At 44.5% G+C, this 24,081-nt stretch overlaps 1 protein-coding gene across 4 annotated transcripts in view; it reads right to left on the bottom strand.

Moving 5' to 3' along the window:
* Positions 1-24,081, bottom strand: part of RALGAPA2 (Ral GTPase activating protein catalytic subunit alpha 2) — a 267,919-nt gene that overhangs the window by 74,140 nt on the left and 169,698 nt on the right. For all 4 annotated transcript variants that reach the window (XM_040981780.1, XM_040981778.1, XM_040981777.1 and 1 more), the window contains exons 32-36: positions 22,406-23,177; positions 21,187-21,258; positions 16,031-16,154; positions 12,964-13,119; positions 7,288-7,446 (exon numbers count right to left, since the gene is read on the bottom strand). In XM_040981780.1, coding sequence (XP_040837714.1) covers positions 7,288-7,446; positions 12,964-13,119; positions 16,031-16,154; positions 21,187-21,258; positions 22,406-23,177 — 1,283 coding nt within the window. The remainder of the gene's footprint in view (positions 1-7,287; positions 7,447-12,963; positions 13,120-16,030; positions 16,155-21,186; positions 21,259-22,405; positions 23,178-24,081) is intronic.

Below are 24,081 nucleotides of genomic sequence, written 5' to 3'. Positions count from 1 at the left end.
CACAAGCCTTGCCTGTTTACCTCCTGGACCATGGATATTTTACTTTTTACTTGTTGAACTCTTTATTTGCTGGAGCCTATGAATCTTTGACTATAATACTAAAATAGCTCAAATAAATAAACAGGACTTAAAAATTCGATGAGGTTTGAAGGTAACTCAATCACAATGGGAAAAATTTAAAAAACAAAACATGTTGGCATGGTTTCACTGGAAAATTCTATAAAACTTCGAAAGAACAAATACACACATACATATACATTTACTTCAGAGGCAAAGGGGAGGGGAGCTGTGATTCACTGGTTCACTCCTCAAAGGGCTAACCCAGGCTACAGGCAGCAACTGGGAACTTCATCTAGATTTGCAACTCAAGTGGCAGGATCCGAATCAACAGTCATAGCTGTGGCCTCCCGGGGTATGCATCGACACCAGGCACTCTGACATGGGATGCAGGCATCCCAATCAGCACCTTAATGGCTGAGCCAAACTCCTACCCCAGTCATTGTTTAGATTATCTTCTAGAGCATGGAAGCGGAAAACCTCACTCTTGAATATACATACCAAAACCCCAACAAAATACTGGCAAACCAATTCAATAATGCACAAAAATATTAAGATATCACAAGATCATATATATGCTTTTTCTATCTGTGGGGCTTTGTGCTGTAGTACAGCAGGCTGAGGTGCAGTGAGTGGTTTCAGCTGCTGCTTGTGATGTCAGCATCCCATATGGAAGTGTTGGTTCAAATCCCTGCTGCTCCACTTTGACTCCAGCTCCTTGTTAGTGAGCCTGGGAAGGCAACAGAAGACGGTCTAAGTATTAGGGCCCTGCCACCATGTGGAGGACTGGGATGGAGCTCCATGCTCCTTGCTTGAGTCCAGCCATTGCAGCCATTAGGGGAGTAAACCAGACGCTGGACAGTATCTTTCATTCGTATCTTGTATTCTTACAATACTGCTGTTATCAATTATTTATTTGTAAACTGCAATAATCAAATATTTACTATTATCTAAAATACAGTTTTGCTGATCACTTAAGAGTAAAATTTTCATTTTACCTTCATTTACTTCTTTCATTTTTAATGTAGCCCATGTTCATAACTTGCAATTTTCTTCCCTTGTAATGAATTCAAAATTTATGACAAGAAAGGTAAAGTGACCAGAAATGCCTTCAGTTTTTGTTTGAGAATGTTTCTGCCTTCATTTATTTGTTCAAAGGCAAAGCAACAAAGAGGGAAGGGAACACCTTTCACTGACTGGTTCACTCCCCTATAGGCAGCAATGGCTTATCCAGGCTTTAGCAGGAGCTCAGAACTCTGTCCAGTTTATGTTTATCTGGCTAGGAGTTTATGCTGGTTTCACCGCTTTCTGTAGCTATGTATATAGCTATATATATTTATGTCAGAGGCTAAAACTTTTTTGTATGTCCCATTATCACCAGGTTTCCTTACAGATTTATTCTTAAATCAGATCGAAAGTTGTATTTCCCTGTGATTAAACACCCTATGAATGTAGTGGTGCACTAAGGAGAGGCAGAGCATTCCATAATCCTGGGATCAGATCGTATTGGTTTTCTTTCTTAATTTGAGATGAAGACTGAGAGATAGAAAGATTGTTCTTCCCTACTGGTTTACCCTCAAGATGGTCACAATGTCTGGGGCTGCCCTGGGCTAAAGCTAGGAGCAGTGGTATCATCTAAGTCATGTGGGCAGCAGGGACCAAATAACTTAAGCTATCACCTGCTGACTCCTCCGGGCCACCCTAGCAGGAAGCTGCAGCTGGGAGCTGGAGGCAGGACTCAAATCTGAACAGTCAACTGCTGGGCCACAGGAAGACCCACACTACTGCCACACTGCATTCCAGTCCCCTCATTGAGGTGACATGGGAAGGAGAGAGGGAGCCAGAGCTGAGTGTCTGTACCCTGCTCTGGGATGGACAGGCTCTATTCAAACGGCTTGTGTAGAAAGCAGACCTTCTTAAGAAGAGAATGCTTGCGATATATTTCAAAATGCCTACTTTTCTCCTTTTTTCTGCCAAAGCATGAGGAGAGGAAAGGCAAGCAGAAACCAAGGGTGAGGCTGTCAGTTCTACCGGTGTTGAGCCAGAACCAGTGCTGGTGGGAAGCACAGGCCCCTTAGACACCGACAGGAGACACTCCCGTCTCAAACCCCAAGACCCCTTTTCTGCTGAGGTAGCTCAAAGTTGGCGAATGACAACTGCCTTCCTACTGGACACAGCGTGGGGGCTACCATTTGCCATGTGGCACACATTCAGATGGGCTGGCTCTGGCTGGCCAAAGGAGAGATGAAGATGTGCATATCCAAGACCTCAAAGAAACAGGAAACACAACAGAAACTTTCAAGGGGAGACATCTGAGGAGGGATGCCGGAAAGCCAGAGTGTTATGAAAGATCAAAGAGGAGTCAGGACTGAATTAATATGCCCTAGACTTTCTTCCTTCTACATAGAGGCTTATCATATAAATAAATATTCCTTATTATTCTTTGAAAACTGCTTGTGGGCGATACAGTCTTTCAAACACTGGACAAAAGGGATAATACAAATCCCTTGTATCCAGGGGATTCCTCTAATTAGAAGTGGCAATGAATTAGAGGAGAAATTTGATTTTAATGTAACATCTGCACACGACAGATGCCTGCCCACATAGTTCTCACTGTCATTCCTTTACTGAATAACACGAATAAAAGCAAGTGGCCCAAACAGTACAGAATACAGCAATCCAGTTAAGTCAGTAAATTTCAGTTGTTTGGTATCCTCAATTTTTTTTCCAAAGAAATGATTCTTCGCGTATTCAAAAGTTAATTTATCTGAGATTTTCCCCAAATTACCTTAATTTGCGTGATTTAATATTGAAAAAGTGATTATGTTGACCCTGGCATAAATATTGAAGTAAATTACACATATGAAATAAAAGAAATTTACGTCATGTTGCAAAGTCAAATATCCTTACATAGTGAGATCACACTCGTAACCTTAAAAGATCTTTCAAGCACAAGTGCCAATGCCGAGTTCCTCTCACACTCACACGTGCAAATTCCACTGTTATTTCCGGCACATCGGCTCTCAGCACTGGTTTACACCTGCTCTAGGCAAACACTGTGGGAGATGCGTCATCTGATGGGGGACACATGTGATGGATGTGCAAGCATGCACACATGTAAACATACATACTCTGTCTCTCACACTCACTTGCTTGCTGCTGAAGCTTTGAGAAAGTCAGCTACCACCTTGAGAGCACCCTGGCGACAGGGCGACATAAGGAAAGGCATGGGAAGAGAGGAACAAGAGGACCCGCTGGAGGCATTCAGTGTCTCAGAAAGCACTGCAGCTCCAAGGAGAGCGTGGCACTTGCTTAGCACACCCATCCTTTCAGTTTGGCAGTTTGGGGTCCTAGCTCCGTGTCTATTCTTTCTTACAAGCTCAAAAGTGACCCAATCATCATTGATTTTTTTTTCCCCACACCTGTACCCACCAGAGCTGAGTAAGTGGAAGCCACAGGACTTTCCAAACTTTCTATTTACACACTGCCACTCTGGTTGAAGTAATGAGGCCCCTTCCCCAGAGCGTCCTCTCGGCTCAGATACTGCAGGTTCAAGGTCACACTGTGGCATGTGTACTTCATGATAATCAGCCAGACATATATGTCTGGGAGACATGCCCTGCAAAAATCAGCCAAATCTACACAGTTTCATAAACGCAAACACTCCGAATGCCAGGGCTACCTGCCAGTGCCTGACTGGGAGGCAACGCAGCACAGGTACCCAGTATCATGTGTGGAGAATTAAGAGCCACGTTTCTGAAGAGCAAATGGGGCATTTTCACAAATCCTGGGAGTCCTCCAGATCTGTCCTACAAGCAAGACTTTCTTTGACTGTTGGCATCAGGCTGACAGTCACACACTTCTTCTCTGTGACCAAAGGACTATGGTGTCAATATTTAAGGAGACAGACTCATTTTTAAAGTAATTGAACAATGAAAGCATGCTGCTTAGCACAGATCATCCTTTGATCTAATGAAAAAAAAAAAAGCAATTCAATACAAAGCTCAAGGCGCTAGTCGGCCATCTGAGGTGCAGGCGCTCTCTCTGCTCGCACAAGCACACCCACACTGCTTCCACATACCATGTCACAAACGCTGTGTGTTATTAGGAGGAGGCGGGTTCTGCCAGGCACATAATTTGTATATTTAAGGGAGGTGTATGGATTGAAAAAGCAAAATATGTTAAATTTCAAAGAACTTGGAAGCAGTGCTGCCTGAGAGCTTGTATTACAAATAGCCCCACATTATCACATACGCTATTAATGAGGCTGAGTGAATGAAAGTACAATTTGAATATGCATGACTCGATCCAATGAGCAGGACTTTTGTGTACTGATGAGGTTTTTTTTCTCCCTCCTAAAAAAGGATTAAAATTATTCTTAAAGAAGTATAGCTGCCCAGAGACCAGTGAAATAAATGTAGTTAAATCAGTCACACACTCTATCCAGAAAAATATACAGGTGCTAAAATAATTCTTTTGACTCTGCTTCCAATCACTAAACTTGTACCCATGTTTCCCAAAACAGAATATTCCTCAACTTGAAGCAGCTGCATCATTATAACCTCTGAGCTGAAAGAATGATTTTGCTGGAGATGCCTCAAAGTAGGCAATGGGAAAGCAACCTTTTGAGTACAAAGCCTTCAGTTCCATAGTGAGGAGCACTAGTTAAAAGACTGGGGAATGGGTAAATTATTGCACCAAATGGCTGAGAATTAATCTCTGCTGACTAGCTGTAATCTAACGAGGCGTCTGTGTCCCGGGGAGCCCGCAGCATGTCCCTGGCGGTATGTGCAGTGTGTTGAGTCTGTGCGGCACCCTTTGTCCTCGCTCACAGGCGGCCTTTCCCTCATTGTCCGTAATACCCTCATGCATCTGGGACGCGTGGAATGCATTCATCCTAACAGACTTACCATTGTTTTCTCTCTGAAGCTTTGTTGGGCAAAGACTGCATCACGGTTACTGATAATTATATTGCTTAATTAATCAAGACAAAAAAAATTTGCAAATCATTGCCTGGTTGCCAAGCAGGGAGATAAAAAATGACAACAATACAAGCTCAGGCAATATAACAAAAGTAACAGCTATCTGATCAGAAATTCTTATATAATGAAGCTATTAATGCTAAATCGGTTAATGTTAACATTGCTCCAGGTGTCTCTACTTAGATGCAAACAAAAAGGCTAACATTATGGATATAAAAGGCCAAATGTTGCCATGGATTCTGTAACCTGATAGAGAGGACAGCCTTTTCATTTGATTAGGGAATGCAATTTAAATACCAGGGACTGAAGCCAAACAAACAGACTTTCCCTCCACGAGCCTCTTGCATTCACCCCGGGGTCAGTAGTTGGGGAACAAAAGGTCAGCCGCACTTGCCCTGGAAATGTCTGGATTAATTTTATTACATTGTAATGGTTTGTACTTTAAATGTCGGGATAACACTAAATTTCTAGTTGGTCATTGTTCTCTTCTTCCCTTCAGGCTTTCTGAATTAAAATATTAAGCGAACAATCTGCTCAATTCACCCCATCAGAATTTAGAGCCAAACTGATGAAAGTCACACTTTACAGGAAATTCTAAAAAGGTGTTTTAATGATCCCTATTATGCATTTTAAGTGTATCACCATTTTTAATCACTTCTGATACCTTAAAGTGAACTGAAATACCTCTCATGTTCTTTATTTACTTAAAAATAAACATGACATTTTTAGGGAATTAAATGGCATTTTAGAGGGTTACACTGAAAGTGAACTAATAAAGCCAGTTAATCCATACTCAATATTAAAGAATCACATTTTCTCGCTTTTAAAGCTGTAAGAAACTAAATGTCCTGGTTCTCTAATATTAAAATTTTCAGTTTAATTCCTAAAGTGGTGCTCTTCATGGACCAAGGACAAATGTTGACACTAAGAGCCATTTGCTGACACAAATCTGAGAACCTGAGGCACAGCCATCTGAATCAGAGAGAAGAGGAGGGGCCTTCGGAGGGTTGGTGAAAAATGCAATTTACAAGTAAGCTCATAGAGATGAAGAAGGAATTTGAAATTCATGCACGACTTCCCATTAACTTCTGAATACCCCTCATACAAACATGTGATTTATGGCATCTATTCGGGAATAGAGAAGAGGGTTCCCGTTACGTCAGGCCTTGCACTGGCCAGAGAGCGGAACTCCTCTGCCATTAGGAATTTCTCTAGTCTGAGAATTCGCATGATGTAAAACTTAGACCTCCTTCTTCCTGTGGCAGTAACTATAACAAGAGAGACTACAGGAGCAGTCACAACAGTTAACACAGAAGGAGCTTCATTTCTGGTCCAAGTCATGGTTTAAGTGCTTTTGTGAGTTGATTGGTTTATTTAATGCTCACAACTTTGACACTTTAGAAGAGACAACCAGAACAGTAACTCGGCTATCCATTATTTGGAAGCTCGAAGCTAGTTTTTTAGGATGGTAATGGGATGTCTCTTTAGGAGAACCATTTAGGATAAAAATGAAGATCAACTTACTACCAAGCTTCCACTGCCCCAAATGCTGCCATTCTTCCTCCGTGGCTTAATATGTTAAATGTTTACAAAGCATTGCTGAAATACCACTAGAGGCATGGCCAGGATTAAAACTGCAGCCATTTAGTGCATGACACACAGACCTTTGGATTGTTCCAGCCATCCTCAGGATCAATACTAACTGGCCCTGCTGAATTGATTATGTGGCAAGGTGCTTCAATTGTCAGGAACATCATGTACCGTACTCCACAGGGCCAGCCTCCTTGCGGACATCATAATCCTTCAGGAGCAATGGCCATTAGCACCAGTCAGAGGCTCGGCCAGCAATACTCTCTGAGGTCAGGCCTTGTAGAATTCTCCATTCATAGTTAACACAGAAAGCTAGGCATGAGATGAGGTCCCTCCAATTCTTTATTGGTAATCAGCATCTCCAAGATATAAAATCACTGTCCTTAAATTACGAAATTTAAAAAAACCCTAAATATCTTAAGCACTGTAAATATCTTGGCCATTGTAATTCTCCGAGGCCAGTTAAACACAATCTCGAATTTTATGCTCACGATGAGAGATTATTTGAAAATCCACTTTTGGAGATTCCAAAACAGCATGTGTAATTCAGATGTTTGTAAGACCTTTGCCGGCAGCAAGAGTCCCTATTAACATAGAGTTGCAGTGAATCACATGGCATGCGCTGGGTGGTCAGAGCCAGAATGCGGTAGAAACATACCTCGGGCTTCTTCGTTATGGCGATAAAGAACATGTGATTCTTCATTGGGTAAATGATGATGGAGACATCTCCGAAGGCGGTCGGGATAATTCCCCTACGGTAGTCCCTGGAGTGCTCCGACCAGACGATGTGGACCTCGTCATTCCCCAGGTGACGGAGCTGCAAGAACAAATTGGCTCTTGATTAATCAGGGTGATAACAGCAGTTTATGAGGGGCCAGGGCTTACAAATTGAATTATAAAACTCGGAGGCAAAAAAAAAATGCCACTTATATAAAGAGGCTATACCAATGATGTCTTCCACGAGGATTAAAAAAAAAATGCATGTGTGCCTAAAAATACATAAAACTCACTGATATTCAGACAACTCATGCTAGTCAGTGCCGGGCACTTTATGGTAATTCAAGAATTTTTAAATGGGATTTTATTCGGCATCATACAAAGCTTTGTGCTTTCTATCGCTTAGCATGTTTCCAAACAAGTAATAGTGCCCGCCTTTTACTCCACATTACTGTGCTTCTAGAAAACTCTGAAATCAATGGCTATTAGGAAAATAAAAATAAGAATATAAGAGCACCACAGCATTACCACAGAAGTTACAAAATGTATAAAAAAAGACATTTACAACAAACCTTTCAACAAAACAATTCATAAAAGCACTTTTTGCTTAGGAAACTAATAATTATTAGATTTTGTAAGAACATCAATCACTAGCATTTAGAGAGCCTCTCATTTCATAGGAAGCATCACGCTGAGGCAGACTAGGCTATTTTTTTTTATCTCTTTCTAAAAGGAGGAAATGGGAGTTCAGGTCCACCCAAGGCTGTAGCACTGCACGTGGCTGAACAGGCCTGGGCACCTGCGCCAGGCCTTCCAGGTCAGCGGCATCTCTACTGCACCCACAGCAGCCTCAGCCTATACTCTGAGCTGCTTCCATGTCATGCTGCAACAACTCAGCCCACATATTTCATCAGCCTACATCCAACAAGGACGCCCCTGGCCAAGCTGTGTCAGATGGACGCAAGGGCAGCCTCGTGAGGTCTCCCTTCTGGTGATGGCTGAGTCCCAGGGTTGGGGAAGCTGGCTAGAAAACCACTCGAGGGGGCCACACAGCATGACAAAAAAAAGATACCAGATCATAAAGAGAAAACGGCTGGAACGCAAGTTCTGAGAGGGTCCAGGCTGACTGAGCAGGTGTTCTGAGCGCTCTGGCTGCCTGAGGCTTCATCTCTTTCACAGTGCAGAACAAGCACTTCTTGGGCCTCATGAGTAACCACATTCAGCAGTACTTTTCAGAAAGGGAATTGTCGTGTCAACACTAACGGTTGAGTTCTGCCTTCCAAGAGAGAAGGGGGATGCTCCTGGATATGCTGCATTTAAGACAGGTTAGCATAAACACAACTTTCTGGACTTTGGATCCCAAAGGGAAAGGATCCTTTCCATCTGTGAGGTCAAACAGGAAGTTGGCTTGCTGTGATGTGAGCTTGATCTTTCCTCTCTCATACTTGTGGCAATAACAATTACTCAAACTTGTACCATCAGCTTTTGTATTGACGAGGCACACTTCAACTGGTCTCCGGGACAAACACAGTTGGGATTGAGCATGCATTCCAATGATCTACAACAATTTACCGGTACCCATGCCTTTCTTGTTTTGTTTTTAATTATTTATTTTTATTGGAAAATGAGATACACAGAGAGGAGGAGAGACAGAGAGGAAGATCTTCTGTCTGATGGTTCACTCCCCAAGTGGCTGCAATGGCCAGAGTTGAGTCAATCCGAAGCCAGGAGCTTCTTTTGGGTCTCCTATGTGGGTGCATGGTTCTGAGGCTTTGGGCCGTCCTCGATTGCTTTCCCAGGCCATAAGCAGGGAGCTGGATAGAAAGTGGGGCAGCCGGGATTAGAACCGGTGCCCATATGGGATCCTGGTGCATGCAAGGCAAGGACTCTAGCCACTAGGCTACCACGCCATGACTTTCTGAATGCACAATTACCCAGCACATTTTTTTTACTTTGTGTTTCCTTCTATTCTCTCTCACACACAAGGGGTGAGAGAGAATAGTTAAAAACAACAACACGGAACATTCTCTAGATCCCTTTAATTCCACATCAGATGCTATAGGTTTTCCTCTTTTCTTTTTAAATAAAACATGCAAGGACATTGAAACACACTCGTGCAATCCGATCCTTTTGCACTGAAAACACAGCAGTCAGTGTCACCACCACCACCACTGTAGGTATGTCTTCAGGTGAAATACGGCCAGTTCAGAAGCTGCCTCACGGCTCACCCATGGTCCTCTACCTTGCAAACAGTCCACCTCGGGCTGGTTCCTAGCCCCTCACTTCCTGCTGTGGCACAGATCTCAATGGAAACAACCCACCTCCCACATACTGCTCAGATGTGCTGCCATAGCAGAGGCAGGACCCAGAAACCCGGCAGCTCCTTTTGGTCCACATTAGCTCTGAGTTAATACAGTGATTACTGAAATTTTGCAGTTCCTCTCCCCTTTCTAAATTGGGTTATCAACTTCATAACCCAACTAAGTCTTTCCTAATTTTATTTGCAACTGTGTTCTCAGAAGTGCAGCGAGGGAGAGTATTACCACACTGATGGACCCGGCCCTCCAACGTGGCAATTTGGTAGTTAAGGAAGAGCTATTTTTACGTGACAATAATATTTACCATCTCAAAGCTGCTTTCACTACCATGTGCCTCAGACTTCTAGACATGTCACAGTTTAATTAGCTAAACCACAGGACTAAAGGCCAAGGCCACTGGGCCCACCAGCTGATCAACCTGGAGCAGAGAGCGAAAGTACATCCTCTCCAACCTTTAACAAGAGCACATGTAGGTTAAAATAAACACAGTCAGTCTGAGCAAGTGGTCAGGATGGAACAGAACCCTCGGAAAAGTTCGCAGTGCCTCTCCACTTAGAAGAGAACCCATTTCACAGATGCCATTTTGTGAGTTCTGGGTGTGGGGGAAGCCTGATTGGACATCTTTGTATTAGAAACCTGCTAGTGAGTTTGTTGAGGTGGCCTGGTCGGCATGTTGTCCTGGAAGGAGCTGACAGGTCATGCCCTGGGATGGGGTGGCAGCCATGCCAGCCACTGCTCCCACTGCACACCTGGCTCCAGCAGGTCTGGCTGCTTATCCGGCTCTGGACAAACGCACAGCCCTTTGGTCCGCAGAAAACTAGCCCAGGGGCTGCCACTCCTTGCCCTGACAGCTCCTAAGCACCTCCATGCCAGGGTTATCTTGCCTGCTGCCGTCAAGCCGCACGCCACTGGTGACACCGGTCATGGTCCGCACCTAACAGGCTGACCTCCTTTCCCGGCTAATTGCATTACCTCGCCAGCTGGCTCCAGCAGGAGTCGTCTGCGTGACTGAAGCGTCCCTGCCCCTCAGCGGGCCCGGCTGCTACTTTCACTAAGGAACAGGCAGGCCTCACATCCCCATTGTTCAGCTGACAGCGTGCCCATCCGAAAATCTAAGTTGTATTTGTAAATTAACCAAGAAACTTCCTGCCAGAACAGCGCTGCCTGGAGACTGATAATGCGGGCCTTTCATCCCTTTTCTCTCATACTGTATCACTGCCAATTTGTTTTTTATGCGGCTGGCCAGCCTGAGGCTATAAAAGCCTTGTAAGACATAAGTGCAATTATAGTCCTGGAGTCAAATGAATTGGACAAATCCAATAGCACAGCTCTGTCCCCACTCTGCAAACCCCTACAGCAGTTAGATTAGCTGTGAAAAATCGAATCTAGCCAGAGCTAACAAATTTCTGCAGTGAAGGATCAAGAGTTCAGTGTGGGGTTGCACCCGGATGGCAGGATTGAAAAAGTGCCCCCCATGACTGGGGCAGGAGAGAGCGTGAATCACTTCAGAGTTTTAACCTGTTAGGCCAATTTGGTTGGAATAAGACCCGGAGCTGCAGGCCGCTGTGACTGTGACTGATTTCCAGGCCAGCTGTGAGACATCCTGATAAAGAGAGTTCATCGCTAATGATGCTAAATCGTGGAGCTGCAAAAGGTATCGGCTGAATTTTGATTATTACAGTAGGGATTCTTTCTACCAGGCCAAGCCTTGGAACATTATTTATGACATGGGATTTGGTCAAGAAAACAGTATGTCTTTTCTCAAAAAAAAAAAACAAAACCCAGAACACTAATCCTATGTTCCTTAAGAAATGATTTAAAGACATTTTACACAAAAATCTATATTTTAACAACACAGTCTTGAGTAGCACAAATCAAAATATGATAATACACTCATAGAATGGTGACAGTGACCAATGGCACAAGGCATTAAGAAATGGCCAAGCCCTGCTTAGGGCTCTGGGTGGGGGGGCAGCTTGGGGTGCTCCAGGTTGCTAAGGAACCCCAGAGGGTGAGACCGCTCCCACCCACCATCGCTCCACTAAGAGCTCTGCCTGCAGCAGGACAAGCTATCAACACCCAAGTCACAGGGGCCAGCCCTTGGACACCTGTGGGAAACACACACATGGCTGGTGCGGCTGCTGTGTCTCTCCCACTGCCAGGAGGCCTTTCTGGCACGTGGGGCCAGCCAAGGGACCCTAGGCACTTGCATACTCATCACGTCATTGGAGACACTTGATCATTAGGAAGGTGTCTGTGATGTGGTTGCGACCCGAGTTCTGATGCCCCCAGGCACTGCTGCCTACCACCTCAGCAGTCCTGATGTGTGCAGCAGCACAGTGACAGAGCAGAACTGCCGAGATGAGAGATGCACAGCAGTCTGGATCAATCACCTGGCTCACAGTGCTGGAGAGAGGAACCAGCTAGACCAACAGGTGACGGGAGGCCTGACAGTGGCACAAGGTTATATGCAATCTCCTGGAAAAGATGGGAAACTGAGGCAAGGGGTCCTACAATAACTACAAGTACAAGTGAGCAAAGGGCCACCTGTCCCCAGGGCCTGGGGATAATCTGCACACAGTGGGGGGAGGGGTTCCCGGATGGCCAGCCCCGGCCCTCAGTTCCTCACGCTGGGTTGTAGGGACACAATGGGCTCTGCCCACTGCTAGGAGGCCATGGAAGGGCAAATCAGTTGTTCTGTGGCTCTGTTCTCACTGGGAACTTCTCGGGCCAAACTTTCTCTTCTAAGAGGGTGTTGTCGACTTCTAAGCCAGGGTCATCTGAGGCATACATCTCACAATAGGGTCATGTTTCCCCAGTAAGGTTTTTCAGGGAAGACAAGCTTTCCATGAATTTCTGAGGAATCTGTCCACGGGGCACAAGCAGGAGTGAAGGGAGGTACAAGCATCCAAGGTAAGACCTCTGTGTCACAGCATGCCCACGCCTGCCCTTGGACAGAGGGTGCCAAACCTCACATCAGCCAGCCTGAGCCTGCTGGAGCCTCTGTCGGGAAGGCTGCTGCTGTGACCCGTCAGTCGGTGAGGCTGGAAATATTTTCATTAGGAAGTATTTGTGTTGTGGGGGGAGGACGGGCCCAAGAGCAGCAGTGGATTCCTCTCAGGATTTCAGACTCGAGTGGGTCTCAAGCCCCTGCTTACGGAGCGTGTGCTGGGCTGAGTGTTCCAGATGAATCGCCAGCTGCAGTGTGGCCAAGGCCAGAAGATGGTCTGAGTCCAGGTCAGGCCACTCTCGCCTCCCCATGTGGGCAGCCACACCTGGCTCCTGGAGAGGTCTCGTACCTTTTTGGTGAGAGAATCATCAGAGTCAGATGGCATCCGGGTAGAAACATGGAAAATCACTTCCACGGTCGAGGTAGCGTAGTAAGGGGCCGTCTGCCCGGTGCTGCCGTTGCGCTGAAGGCCGCCCATGAAGCCACAGTGAGTGGACAGATCCACCTGATGAAGGTCACAACGGGAGAAGGAGGGGGGTCAAAGGCAAGCTGTGTTGAGCAGGAGGTGGAGCTCAGATGACTTTTAGGGCCTACACTTCTACACCATTATTTCTGATTACAAATGAGTATAACTCGAAATTAGAAAACATAAAAATATTAATATAAAGAACATTTAAGATGAAAGTGCACTGGAATCTTACCAAATGAAGACAATCCAAAAAAAATGTGATACTCACTAAACATGTGTGTGTTTGTATAGTGGCCCCCACTTTTTGAGGATACATTCAAAGATTACAACAGCTATCTCTCACTGTACCTATCACTAAACCCTATAGGTATTATCTTTTTTTCCAACAATGTATTTATTTATTTGAAAGGCAGAGTCACAGAGAGAGGGAGAGAGACAGATTTTTCTACCATGGATTTGCTACCCAAATGGCTACAACAGCAAGGAGCCAGGAGTTTCACCACATCTCCTATATGGTAGCAGAGAGCCAATCACTTGGGTTATTCTCTGTTTCTTTCCCAGGTGCATTATCAGGGAGCTGGATCAGAAGTGGAGAGGTTAGGACTTGAACCTGTAAGGGATGCTGGCATTGCAATCAGTAGCTTAATATGAGATGCCACCATGTAAGCACTAATGCACTATGTATAAACATTTTTTTTTAAATTAATTTTCATTCTATTAGAAAAGCAGTGAGAGACACAGAGACAGAGATAGCCATAGATCTTCCATCAATCCTCAGATGCCTGCAACAACCAGGGTGAAGCCAGAATGAAGGCAAGGGCCCGGATATCAAGCTGGGTCTCCCATAGGGGTAGCAGGGACCCATGGAGTACCTCAACCATTGTGTCAAATTTTTTTTTCTATATGTATACATGATAACTTTTATATTCAAAATTAGGCATAGCAAGAGATGAAAAGCAATAATAAGATAATAGAACTGTAAGAATACACTACGATAACATGTGAATGTGGTTTCACTCTCAGATATTTCACTTTTGCCTGTTCACTTAAGGACACACTTCATGGCTTTATATACACACACTGCCCCTGCTGATGGACTTTTGGGAAACGCTCTTTCCTCCAGCCAGAAGCAATATTCAAAGAAGTGCTTTGTGAAGCGTCTGGATCATGCACTGATAGTGTATGACTGAGCGGCCACTGCTAAACTCGCCTTCCAAAGGGTTCTTCTGACTGACATCACTGCCAAGAGTCTCCCAGTCATAACTCATTCTCAGAATTGTACCATGAGTGTTCATTTATTAGTGTCTGAACCCAAATTCTTAAATCTGTCACAAGCTGGTATTCGTTCAGGCAATTATTCTAACCCTCTGAGAAAAGAAAACTCCCCTTTGGGCCATGTCCAATCACATGCAGGCACTCCTGGCAGCCCAGGAACTCCTGCATACGGAAGTCTACTTGGGTTCCTAGAAAGTGTGTCCTGCCCTTGCCCTTTTCAGCACATGTCCTGTTGCTAACCCTAACTCTCAGATGCAGGCTGTGCTGAGCCACCCAGAGAGTCCTCCCTCACATATCTCTTGGTGTCCATTTCAGCTACTCTGACGTATTTCAGACTCTGGGGATGTGCTTTCTTTTAGAGTTTTCACCCTGGGAGACAGACATATGTGTGTATCTAGATCTTCCACCAATCCTCAGATGCCTGCAACAACCAGGGTGAGGTTCCACTACTATGTCTGTAGTGTTTATAAGCATATGCCTGAATGTCAGAGTAACTCCGTGAACAGTTTTCCAGGATCAGCCATCTTGGGGACCTACTTTAGACCTACATTCAATCTAGTATGGTAATTACATTTTTATGTCAACTTTTGACTCCATTCAACTCTTTCATCATCTTTTCACCCACGTGATTGATTTCTTTAACAAGTATTTTATTTATTTGAAAGGCAGAGCTACAGAGAGATACAGGGAGACAGACAGAGACATAGAGAGATCTTCTGTTGCTGGTTTACTTTCAAAATGGCCACAGCAGCCTGGAGCCTGCAACTCCATCTAAGTCTCCTGCGTAAGCACAGGGGTAAGCACTTTCTCTCCTTTCCCAGGCACATAAGCAGGGAGCTGATTTGGAAGTGGAGCAGCCAAGAACTGAACCAGCATTCATATGGGATGTTAGCATTGCGAGGAGAGGTCTAATCCATCGTGCCAAAATACTGGTCCCAAGACACTGATTTATTTCCTACTTTCCATCTTCTGGCCAAAACCATGGCTTCTTTATCTACATTTGTGTTATTTTACTAGAAACTGCTTATGACTGGGTGAACCCATCCATTTACTATTTATTCAAAGCAAAGGATAAAAATATGAGGAAACTTGAGAAGAAACAAAAGTTCATATATAAAGTACTGAAATAAATGTCAAGTTTAATGCATTCTTCAATTCCAGAACTCAACCTATGCTATCATTTAAAGAACTTATTTAATTTGAGAGATATGAATAACACACACACACACACACACACACACACACACACACATACAGAGAGGGAAAGAGAGAAAAGAGAGGAATGGAAGAGAAAGATGGAGACAGAAAGCGAGAGAGAGAAAGAGACACACACACACAGAATCTCCCATTAAATACATGCAAAAGCCGGGCTAGGGCCAAGCAGAAGCCAGGAAACAGGAACTCAACCTGTGGCTCCTGTGGGGGTGGCAAGGACCCAGCTCCTTAAGTCAACAGCTGTTGGTTCCCAGCGTCTGCATTAGTAGGCAGCTGGAGTTGGGAACGGAGACAGGATTTGAATTCAGGTACCCTGATACGGGATGAAGACATCCCAGAAGGCATCTCAACTGCTGTGCTGAATGACTCTCTCTACTGTGTTATCCTTGAATGCAAAAAACAAAACCAAACCAAAAAACCCTGTGAAAACCTACATAATGCCGATGGAATCAATTACCTCCCATCCAAGTCCAGCAACAAAGTCTTCGTATGCTTGGCTTCCCCTTTCATTGGAGAGGATGGAACATTTGTCTTCTTGCCCTTCAGCGATGTAGAACACAGCGATCTTGTGGGTCTCACGGCTGCAAATTTTTAAATTTCAAGGAGTTAGAATTCTTATATACACAATGCTATCTTACTATGGCTCACTTGACGGCTCAAATATTTGAGTCCCTGCTACCCATATGGGAGAACCAGATGTGTGCTCTCAGCACTGACCAAGCCCTTTATGGTTGTTTCATGCATTCTGGGGGAGTGAACAGTGAATGGAAGAGATCTCTTTCCCTCCCCTCTAGGCTTTTCAAATAAACATACAATTAAATAAAACTTATAAGTAAATGCCTCTATTACCTGTATGATATCTGAATATTGTAATATGATCAGATATCCACTTTGTTGTGGAACTGGGCTTCAAATTTTAATACATTTTCTAATATTATCATTTGCATGAATTATTTTTCTACTTAATAAGTAGGACTGATTGAAACTAAATCAAAAAGTTAGAGAGGAAAAGAAATCTCTCCTTGTATTCAGTTACATAGTTTGTTCACACAATTGTGGCAATCAACACATTTGTATGAAAAATTAGAAAAAAAGAAAACAGTGAAAATCACTTGCATTATTAACATATAAGCAAAGAACACAGCATTTTTGCAGATGAGAATCTATTGTACTCCATTGTGCAACTGACATTTTTACTTAAGACATTTGTGAACACTTTTTCTTATTACAGTAAGGGACATACAACAGAATTTCTTGTTTTAACTGTTTTTGAGTGTCAATGCTTATATAATGTGTTCTCACAATGAAGTTACACAATGTTTGATTGTATTAAAAGACTGTATCTCACATGTTCAGTATTCTGATTTATATGTTTAAAGTCTATTTTCACATTATCTCATTATGTCCTTAAAATAAGAACAGAATGTTTTGGTTACTGACTTTACATACACATATAGACATATGTATAAACATATTTTTTTCTTTCTTTTTTTTTTCTTTTCTTTCTTTCTTTTTTTTTTTTTGAGAGGCAAAGAGAAAGAAACGGGGGGGGGGGGAAGGGGGGCGAGAGAGAGAGCCAAAGAAAAATGCTCCCATTTGCTAGTTAAATCCTACATGCTTGAGAGAGCTGGAGCTAAGGCCAGCCAGAGCTAGGAGCTAACAACTCAAGATAGGCAGCAGGAACCTGACCACTTGAGCCAGCACTATTTCTTCGCAGGATCTGGGTTAGCAGACAGCTGCAGTCTGGCACTGAACCTGGAAACTGAACTCAGGTTCTCTGCTATTGCATGTGGGTGTCTTTACTGCTAGGCTTGCCACCTGCTCCTCTGACCCATTTGAGGGCTTCTGATCCATGCTGGCTTGCTGGCACCTGAATGTCCCGCCAAGCATGCAACAGCACACCCTTTGAGGCATCTCTCTCGATGCAAACAGCTGCTGTAAGGGGAGAGGAGTTTTGTGGTAAATGGTGCTGGGGCCTCGTGTTCTATTAGAGACCTCCGCCAGAAAACTTGTTCTTGTGCATCAGGGAGCCCTCAATGACAACCATTTGGTACCCACAGTGACATGCAGGGACACTCATTAAGGGGCACCTAGAATCTGCTTAGCGTATTCCAAGAGTTATAGTAATTTGGGAGCTCAGAAAATAACAGAAATCATAAATCATGACCTAAAAACTCCCACATCTTTCAACAAAAGGAGAAAAAGCTTCTTCAAGCTCTTCAAATAGTTCTTTCTACATATTTAAAAATCTTCAGCATTTTGTTATTCTCTGTTCTGCAGACTTTAACACATATAAAACAATTTCAAGTTCATCTGAAATGCTTCTGCTTATACTCCTGAAAGTCCAAGCTTCTTCCATCGCAGCCTCATGGACTCAGTGTGCGAGCAGCCGAGAGCTGAGCCTGGACGGGGACTGATGGAGGCAGTGGGTGTGAGCAAAGGTGACTGTTAGTTGTAAACCTCCTCCACAGTGTGAACACTGCAGACAGCCAGCTTGGCTGTAGACTCTGTGTCTGGCCTTGTTAGAACCTGGCTTTTGAAATGGTAATTACAACATCAACAGCACTTCATATCCCTAAGCTGTGTAGCCAATGTATGAAGAAGCAGGTAATCCAGCAACAACACACAAACACGACACAAACAATTTCCCCTTTCGCATTAGGATGTTTTCTTTGAATATGAAGAACAGATCAAGATAGCTCAGTTTCCATGTGCTGTCACATTAAAAGGCTATGCCAAGTTATAAGAAAAGAACAACCCCTCCTCCCTCAAAAAAATCTCCATGGCATGACTTTCAGGTCCACCTCACCAAGCAGCAGCGAGAAGATGCTCACCCAGGCATTTCAGAAGGGAGTTGACTGTGATTTGCATGTAGTCTTTCATCATACTGTTTACATCTTCTGTAAGGTCACAGTGGAAAGGCCACAAGGCAAGACAGTCTCTACTTTCCTTAAGAAGGAACTGTGAGACCAGTTCCTTGGCAGTAGTGAGTCAGAAAGAAAAAGCAATGTCCTAATGAAAGCTGAGGGTCACAGTAGTCTTCGCTGGTACCTGATCAGTGTGTGGAACTACTGAGATCCTCTGTAGCTCAAGAGTCTTAGTTTATTTCCATTGTTTTCAAAAGGAATTTTGAAAACACTTTTCACTATAAAATAACCTTCTGGGTGTCAAAAAGACACTAAATTCCAGAGTTGGGGCTTCAAGTGAAGGTTAATCAAGGGGCAGAGGATTGCCCTCAGCTATTCAAAGCCATATTTTACTGCAACAGTGCCCTAGGGAGCTAATTCAATTGTTTCTCATGCAACTAAAGTGCATTAACACTGAACAAATTGGCCACAATTACAAGAGAGCAATGTATTCACTTCACTCCAAGAAGCATGGGCTAATTCAGCGCATGCTTGGAAGGCTGACCTGGAACCCCAAGGCCTACTTGTTTGATGTGGAAGGCCAGCAGGGACAGCCAAGTGAACCCACAGTCCTTCCTTCATGGAAAAAAGAAACACCTCCCAGAATTCCCACAGAGAAAAAGGATCACGGCAGTGACTGCGAAGCTGAATCTCACGAGGGCAACGGGAGGAATAACGGTGTCTGGTTTCTGCCTCTAGTGAGTTCAGGACAATTCCTTACACTCAGAGCTTTCACTATAAGTTTCAATTGACAAATCAGGAAACAAAGACATTTTGAATGGCCCTGGTACAATTAAAAATGAACCTTTGAATCCCCACCCTATATACTTCCTTTTTACAAATTCTGTGTATTTCCTGACACTAAAATGTTTATTCCTCTCCGGTGAGTGGTTCAGCCATCTATAAGCAAAGTCCCAGCTATCCCCTTCTGCAGAGGAAGCTGGACTAGCAAAAGCACATGGAAATGCACACAGGGCAGTTTGTGCTGCAACAGAAATATTAGTAAGAAGCTGGGAAGAGGTCTTGGGAAGGTAGGAAAGTGGAGGAAAAAAGGAAGAAAAGGAAAGGAAATCTAAGCCCTGTGATGCCTATACAGGGGTCAGTGGAAATAAAACCACTTCAACATTAGACACTTAGAAGGCTAGAAGGGACATGCAGCCATGAAGAAGCCTCATCAGCTTTGATTTGCTTTGTCCTTAGTGATACCATGAAGGGCCATTAAAAAAAGTCTTCCATGTACCTAAAAGACAACTTCAACTGGGGTGTATTGCCTACTGTGTTTATACCTGGGTCTAGAATTCAAACCACCAGGAAGCAGCATAGCTAATCTGCTAATGACCCTGCAAATGACAGTGACAGGAACCAAAGTCTGCTTGAAAATAAGATCTAAGCAAAAATTTAAGCATGTGTCACTTAAGAGTTCTGATTGAAACCCGAAACAACAAAAACCACAACAAACCAATATAAACACAAAAGATGGTGAAAATGTTTCATTAGCTGGTCACAAGTCATCCCTGTAAGAGCCTTGGGAGGACAGCAGCCGATAAATGAAGCAGTGAATGAATGAAGTCAACAATTTCGTCATTTCCTTACAGGCCAGCACAGGGGCTTTGCAAAGCTGGGATTCGGGCTGCCCTTTATTCTGTCCTCCATCCTTGGTCAACACCACCCTACAAAAACATACAGCTCCAAGTATAGCTCAACGTTTATGACTTTAGAAGGAGCAAGGAATGCCATGAACAAAATGCAGAATAAACAGTTGAAAAATAAACTGGAGGAAAACTGTTTGTTGAGAGTTGATGGAAAATTAGGCTTTTCCTAAAGGTAATTAAGCGGAAACAAGGCAGGATTTCTTGTGTTTTGTTCTTTCAAGAGTTTGTAAGAATTAAAAACTAAGGAAGTAGTTTATCTTTTCTAAGACTTTTAAGTACCTGTTATGTAGAAGCATTGTATTGTGCTTAGAAGGTTTTCAAAGCACACAATTCACCTAATCAAAAAATTGGTTATGGCTGTGAGTTCATCTTTGAAAATTCTTCTGAAAGGACACAGTGAAGTGATGAGAAACCTGGGGACTGGGAAGGTGTAATGGCATGGCAAGCTAATCCTGTGCTTATGGCACTGACATCCCATGGGGGCACTGGTTCCAGTCCTGGACACTCTACTTCTTACCCAGGTCCCTGCTTCTGTGCTGGAAAAGCGACAGAGAATGGTCCAAGTCTTTGGGACCCTGTGGCCTCTTCCCATATGCCTCTCTTGGTCTCTCCTTCTCCCTGTAAAAATCTGCCTTTCAAATATAACTAAATCAATCTTTTTTGTTTTTGTCAAATCAGAGGAGCTGACCAACTGTGGGGTATGAGGCTTAGTAACAGAGTCACTAACCACTGTGCATTGCTTTTCACCTTTCTGATAGTATAAAGCTAAGTCTTCAGGATGCCAGTGCATTGGTGTACAGCATGGACTATCAAATCAGACATGCTCAAACTTGACATAATTCCACATGGATGCCATGGGTTGTCTGCTCTAGGGAAATCTGTCTCCTCATGCAGAGATGGAAGGAAGACGAGTGCCTCCTGGCTGCCTCACGCAAAGGCACTCACTCCGAAGTCCTGTGTGGTAGTGTGCGTGGACGTACTCACTGCCATTACCGTACCTGTCTGAGCACACGGGCACAGAGAGGACAGAAGTGGTTTGATACACTTTTACATACCATTGACGGGAGTCCAGATTTTTTAGCTCTCGCAATAATTTTGAATTTTTCTTCAACAAGTGAAAATTCTTCCTTTAAAGGAAAAACCAAAGAAGGAAGAAAAATCATGTGACCACAAAACAACGTTAGCAATGTTCCAGTCAGTCAATGAACACATTCACACACACACACACACACACACACACACACACACACACACACACACCCCCTAATATCCATCTACCTAGCACCTTACTCAGAGGGTCTATGCCAGGAACCTAGAGGTGCAGCTCCATTCTCAGCAAGACTTATGAAGGCATTCAGACGCCACTGCGTCCCATTGCTACCCAGGAACACAGAATGGCTCTGTGGCCCATGAATGTGTGAACTGCAAGCATCTGCCTCTGTTGACACAGCCAGCTTGGTTGAGAAATTCTTTTCCCCATCCCTGTCCTGAAGACTTCTTCTATACCATCAGTCCAGCTCAGTCCGCCCAGGTTCTACCCGACAAAGCCATCTGCACTGCCTTCACTGCTGCCTGGGTTCCGCGGTTCCTCCTGGGCTCCTTTCTCAGAGTTGGTAAGCCGGCCTCCCTTATCAGACCAGAGGGTAGAGTGTGACATTCCCCTGTGTTATCCACCACCATCCTACATGAAGGCAGGGATGATACTGGACACAACCATCATTAAAAACTCTAGTTGCAGAGCCAGTGCTGTGGTGCAGCAGGAAAAGCTCCTGCCAGTGACGCCAGCATCCCACATGGGCATCAGTTGAAGACCCGACTGCCCCACTGCCCATCCAGCTCCCTGCTAATGATCTGGGAAAGCAGTCGAGGATGGCCCAAATCCTTGGGATCCTGCACCTGCATGGGAGACTTGGAAGAAGCTCCTGGCTCCTGACTGACACAATGTGGGCCATTGTAGCCATTTGGGAAGTGAACCAATGGAAGATCTCTTTTTGTCTCACCTTTTCTCTCTCAAACTCTTTCAAATAAATAAAACAAATCTTAAAAACAACAACAATAAAAACCAACTCCATGCATTGAAACTGCTTGAAATCCTTTAAAACATCCAACAAGTGCTTGGAATTTCATCTGCATGCCAGTGCAGCCCAAGCGCCTCCATTTCGAGTTTTAATTAGCATCAAGATTCACAGAAAAACCTCCATTTCTCATCTCCTGTCACTCAAACACAGGAACACGATGATAAAATAAGCACGGGAGTAGTGTGGGGGGTCTTACCTCCTATCCCAGGAATTCATCCCCAAGTCATCCAGCAGCAGCCTGCAGAAATAGAAGGGCCCCCGGGGCTCCACTGGGGGCGGCTGCCCCTGGCTGGCGACTCCCATGGCAGTGTCCGAGCCACACCTCCGAACATACTCATCTTCCTGTGCGTGCTGGCGTAGAATGGCCTCGATGATGGCCTTCTCTTGGTCACAGTTCATTCCACATGGGGGCGGGGAGGGCTCGTTCAGATGGAGCTGTGATGGTAAGAGGCATTCTGGACTCGTGTGGCCAATGCTTTCAAGTAACTTGTCGAGCACGTCATCTCCCTCCTCAGTTGGAGGAAAGTCTTTTTGAGGTCCGCATGAGTGATGATTCCAGCCCGAAATCACAAATGAGGGATTTTTCCCCCGGGGTGCCAAGCAGCCTTCTAAAGGCCCATACAAAACCTTGCCATCCCAAGAGTACTTCCCTGAGATATCCCTCACGATGACTCTGACGTCGGAGAGGGCGCCCCCTGGTGACCGGCCTGCCGGGCCCTCCGTGGGCGTCTGAAGGTAGGAGATGAGCGTGCTGTCGTTAAACACAAACAGCTGCAGGTTGGGGCTCCGGAACACCTCGGAGGACAGCTCGGAGCCGTCGGCGTGCGCATTGTCGTGGTTCTCACTGACCAGGCTGTGCAGCATGGCGGGGCCCCCACTCAGCGGGTAGTGGCCCAGGTGATTGACCAGGTGGGCCATGACCATGCGGGCAGTGAGCGGGATCAGCTCCACGCTTCTTCTCTTCTTCTCTGTCAACGGATGGGACAAGATACACTGGAACTCAGGGTCTTCACACTGCAGTCAGTGCTCACAATGTCCTCCTTCAGCCTGGGATTTTTTTCCCCCCATCTGACTTTTTTTCTTTTTTAATGCTAATTTTATCTGAATCTCAGAAGTACAATTTAAATAGAGAGCTACACAAACCCAACTTATGTGAAGACTTCATCCAGAAAGGGACTTTCAGGAAAAAAAAAAAAAAAAACAGAAGATTTATTTTTTTAAAAGGGAGAGTCAAGGGTGGGGGGCACACACATACACAGAAGTCTTTATCCACTGATTCCTCAAATGGCCACAACAGCCAGGGCTGGGCCAGGCGGAGGCCAGGGCTCTGCAACTCCATCCGGGTCTCTAATGTGGGTGCTTTCCCACTAGTCAGGAGCTGGATCACAAGTGAGCCAGCTGGGACTAGAACTTGTGTTCAGATGGGATGCTGGCATCACAGGCTGCACAACGCAGGCCGTGAGAGGGTCACTTACGATGGAATGTCTTCAACAGTCCCTCCCCTTAACGAGCCGACAGGCCAGTGGTGAGGACACAGGGGTAGGCCATACGTCGCCAGGGTCTCTGCACTGGGGCGAAGGCGGACTTGATAAAGAAATGAATCAAGATGACGAAAGCTTAAATATATCTGAAGCCGTCTGATTAACAATCATTGGGACAATTCCTGTTTTGTTATTAGGGCGTTTTAAATATTTAAGAGAACCTGACATGTCTTAATAACTAGTGGAAATACTTTGAAGGCTTTAATTGTACTTGATGATTAGCTGAGAGCGAGTGATTTAAAGAATTCTTAAGACTTCAAGAGGATCTGGAGACTGAGAACATACATGCAAGCTCATCTTCCCACATGAGGTATACAGGAAAAAGAAAAAC

The sequence above is a fragment of the Ochotona curzoniae genome, unplaced genomic scaffold (assembly GCF_017591425.1).
Source record: "Ochotona curzoniae isolate NIBS_2020 unplaced genomic scaffold, NIBS_Ocur_1.0 contig_3520, whole genome shotgun sequence".
Taxonomy (NCBI): domain Eukaryota; kingdom Metazoa; phylum Chordata; class Mammalia; order Lagomorpha; family Ochotonidae; genus Ochotona; species Ochotona curzoniae.
Note: the sequence above shows the minus strand (reverse complement) of the source record. Positions and strands in the feature narration are given on the sequence as shown.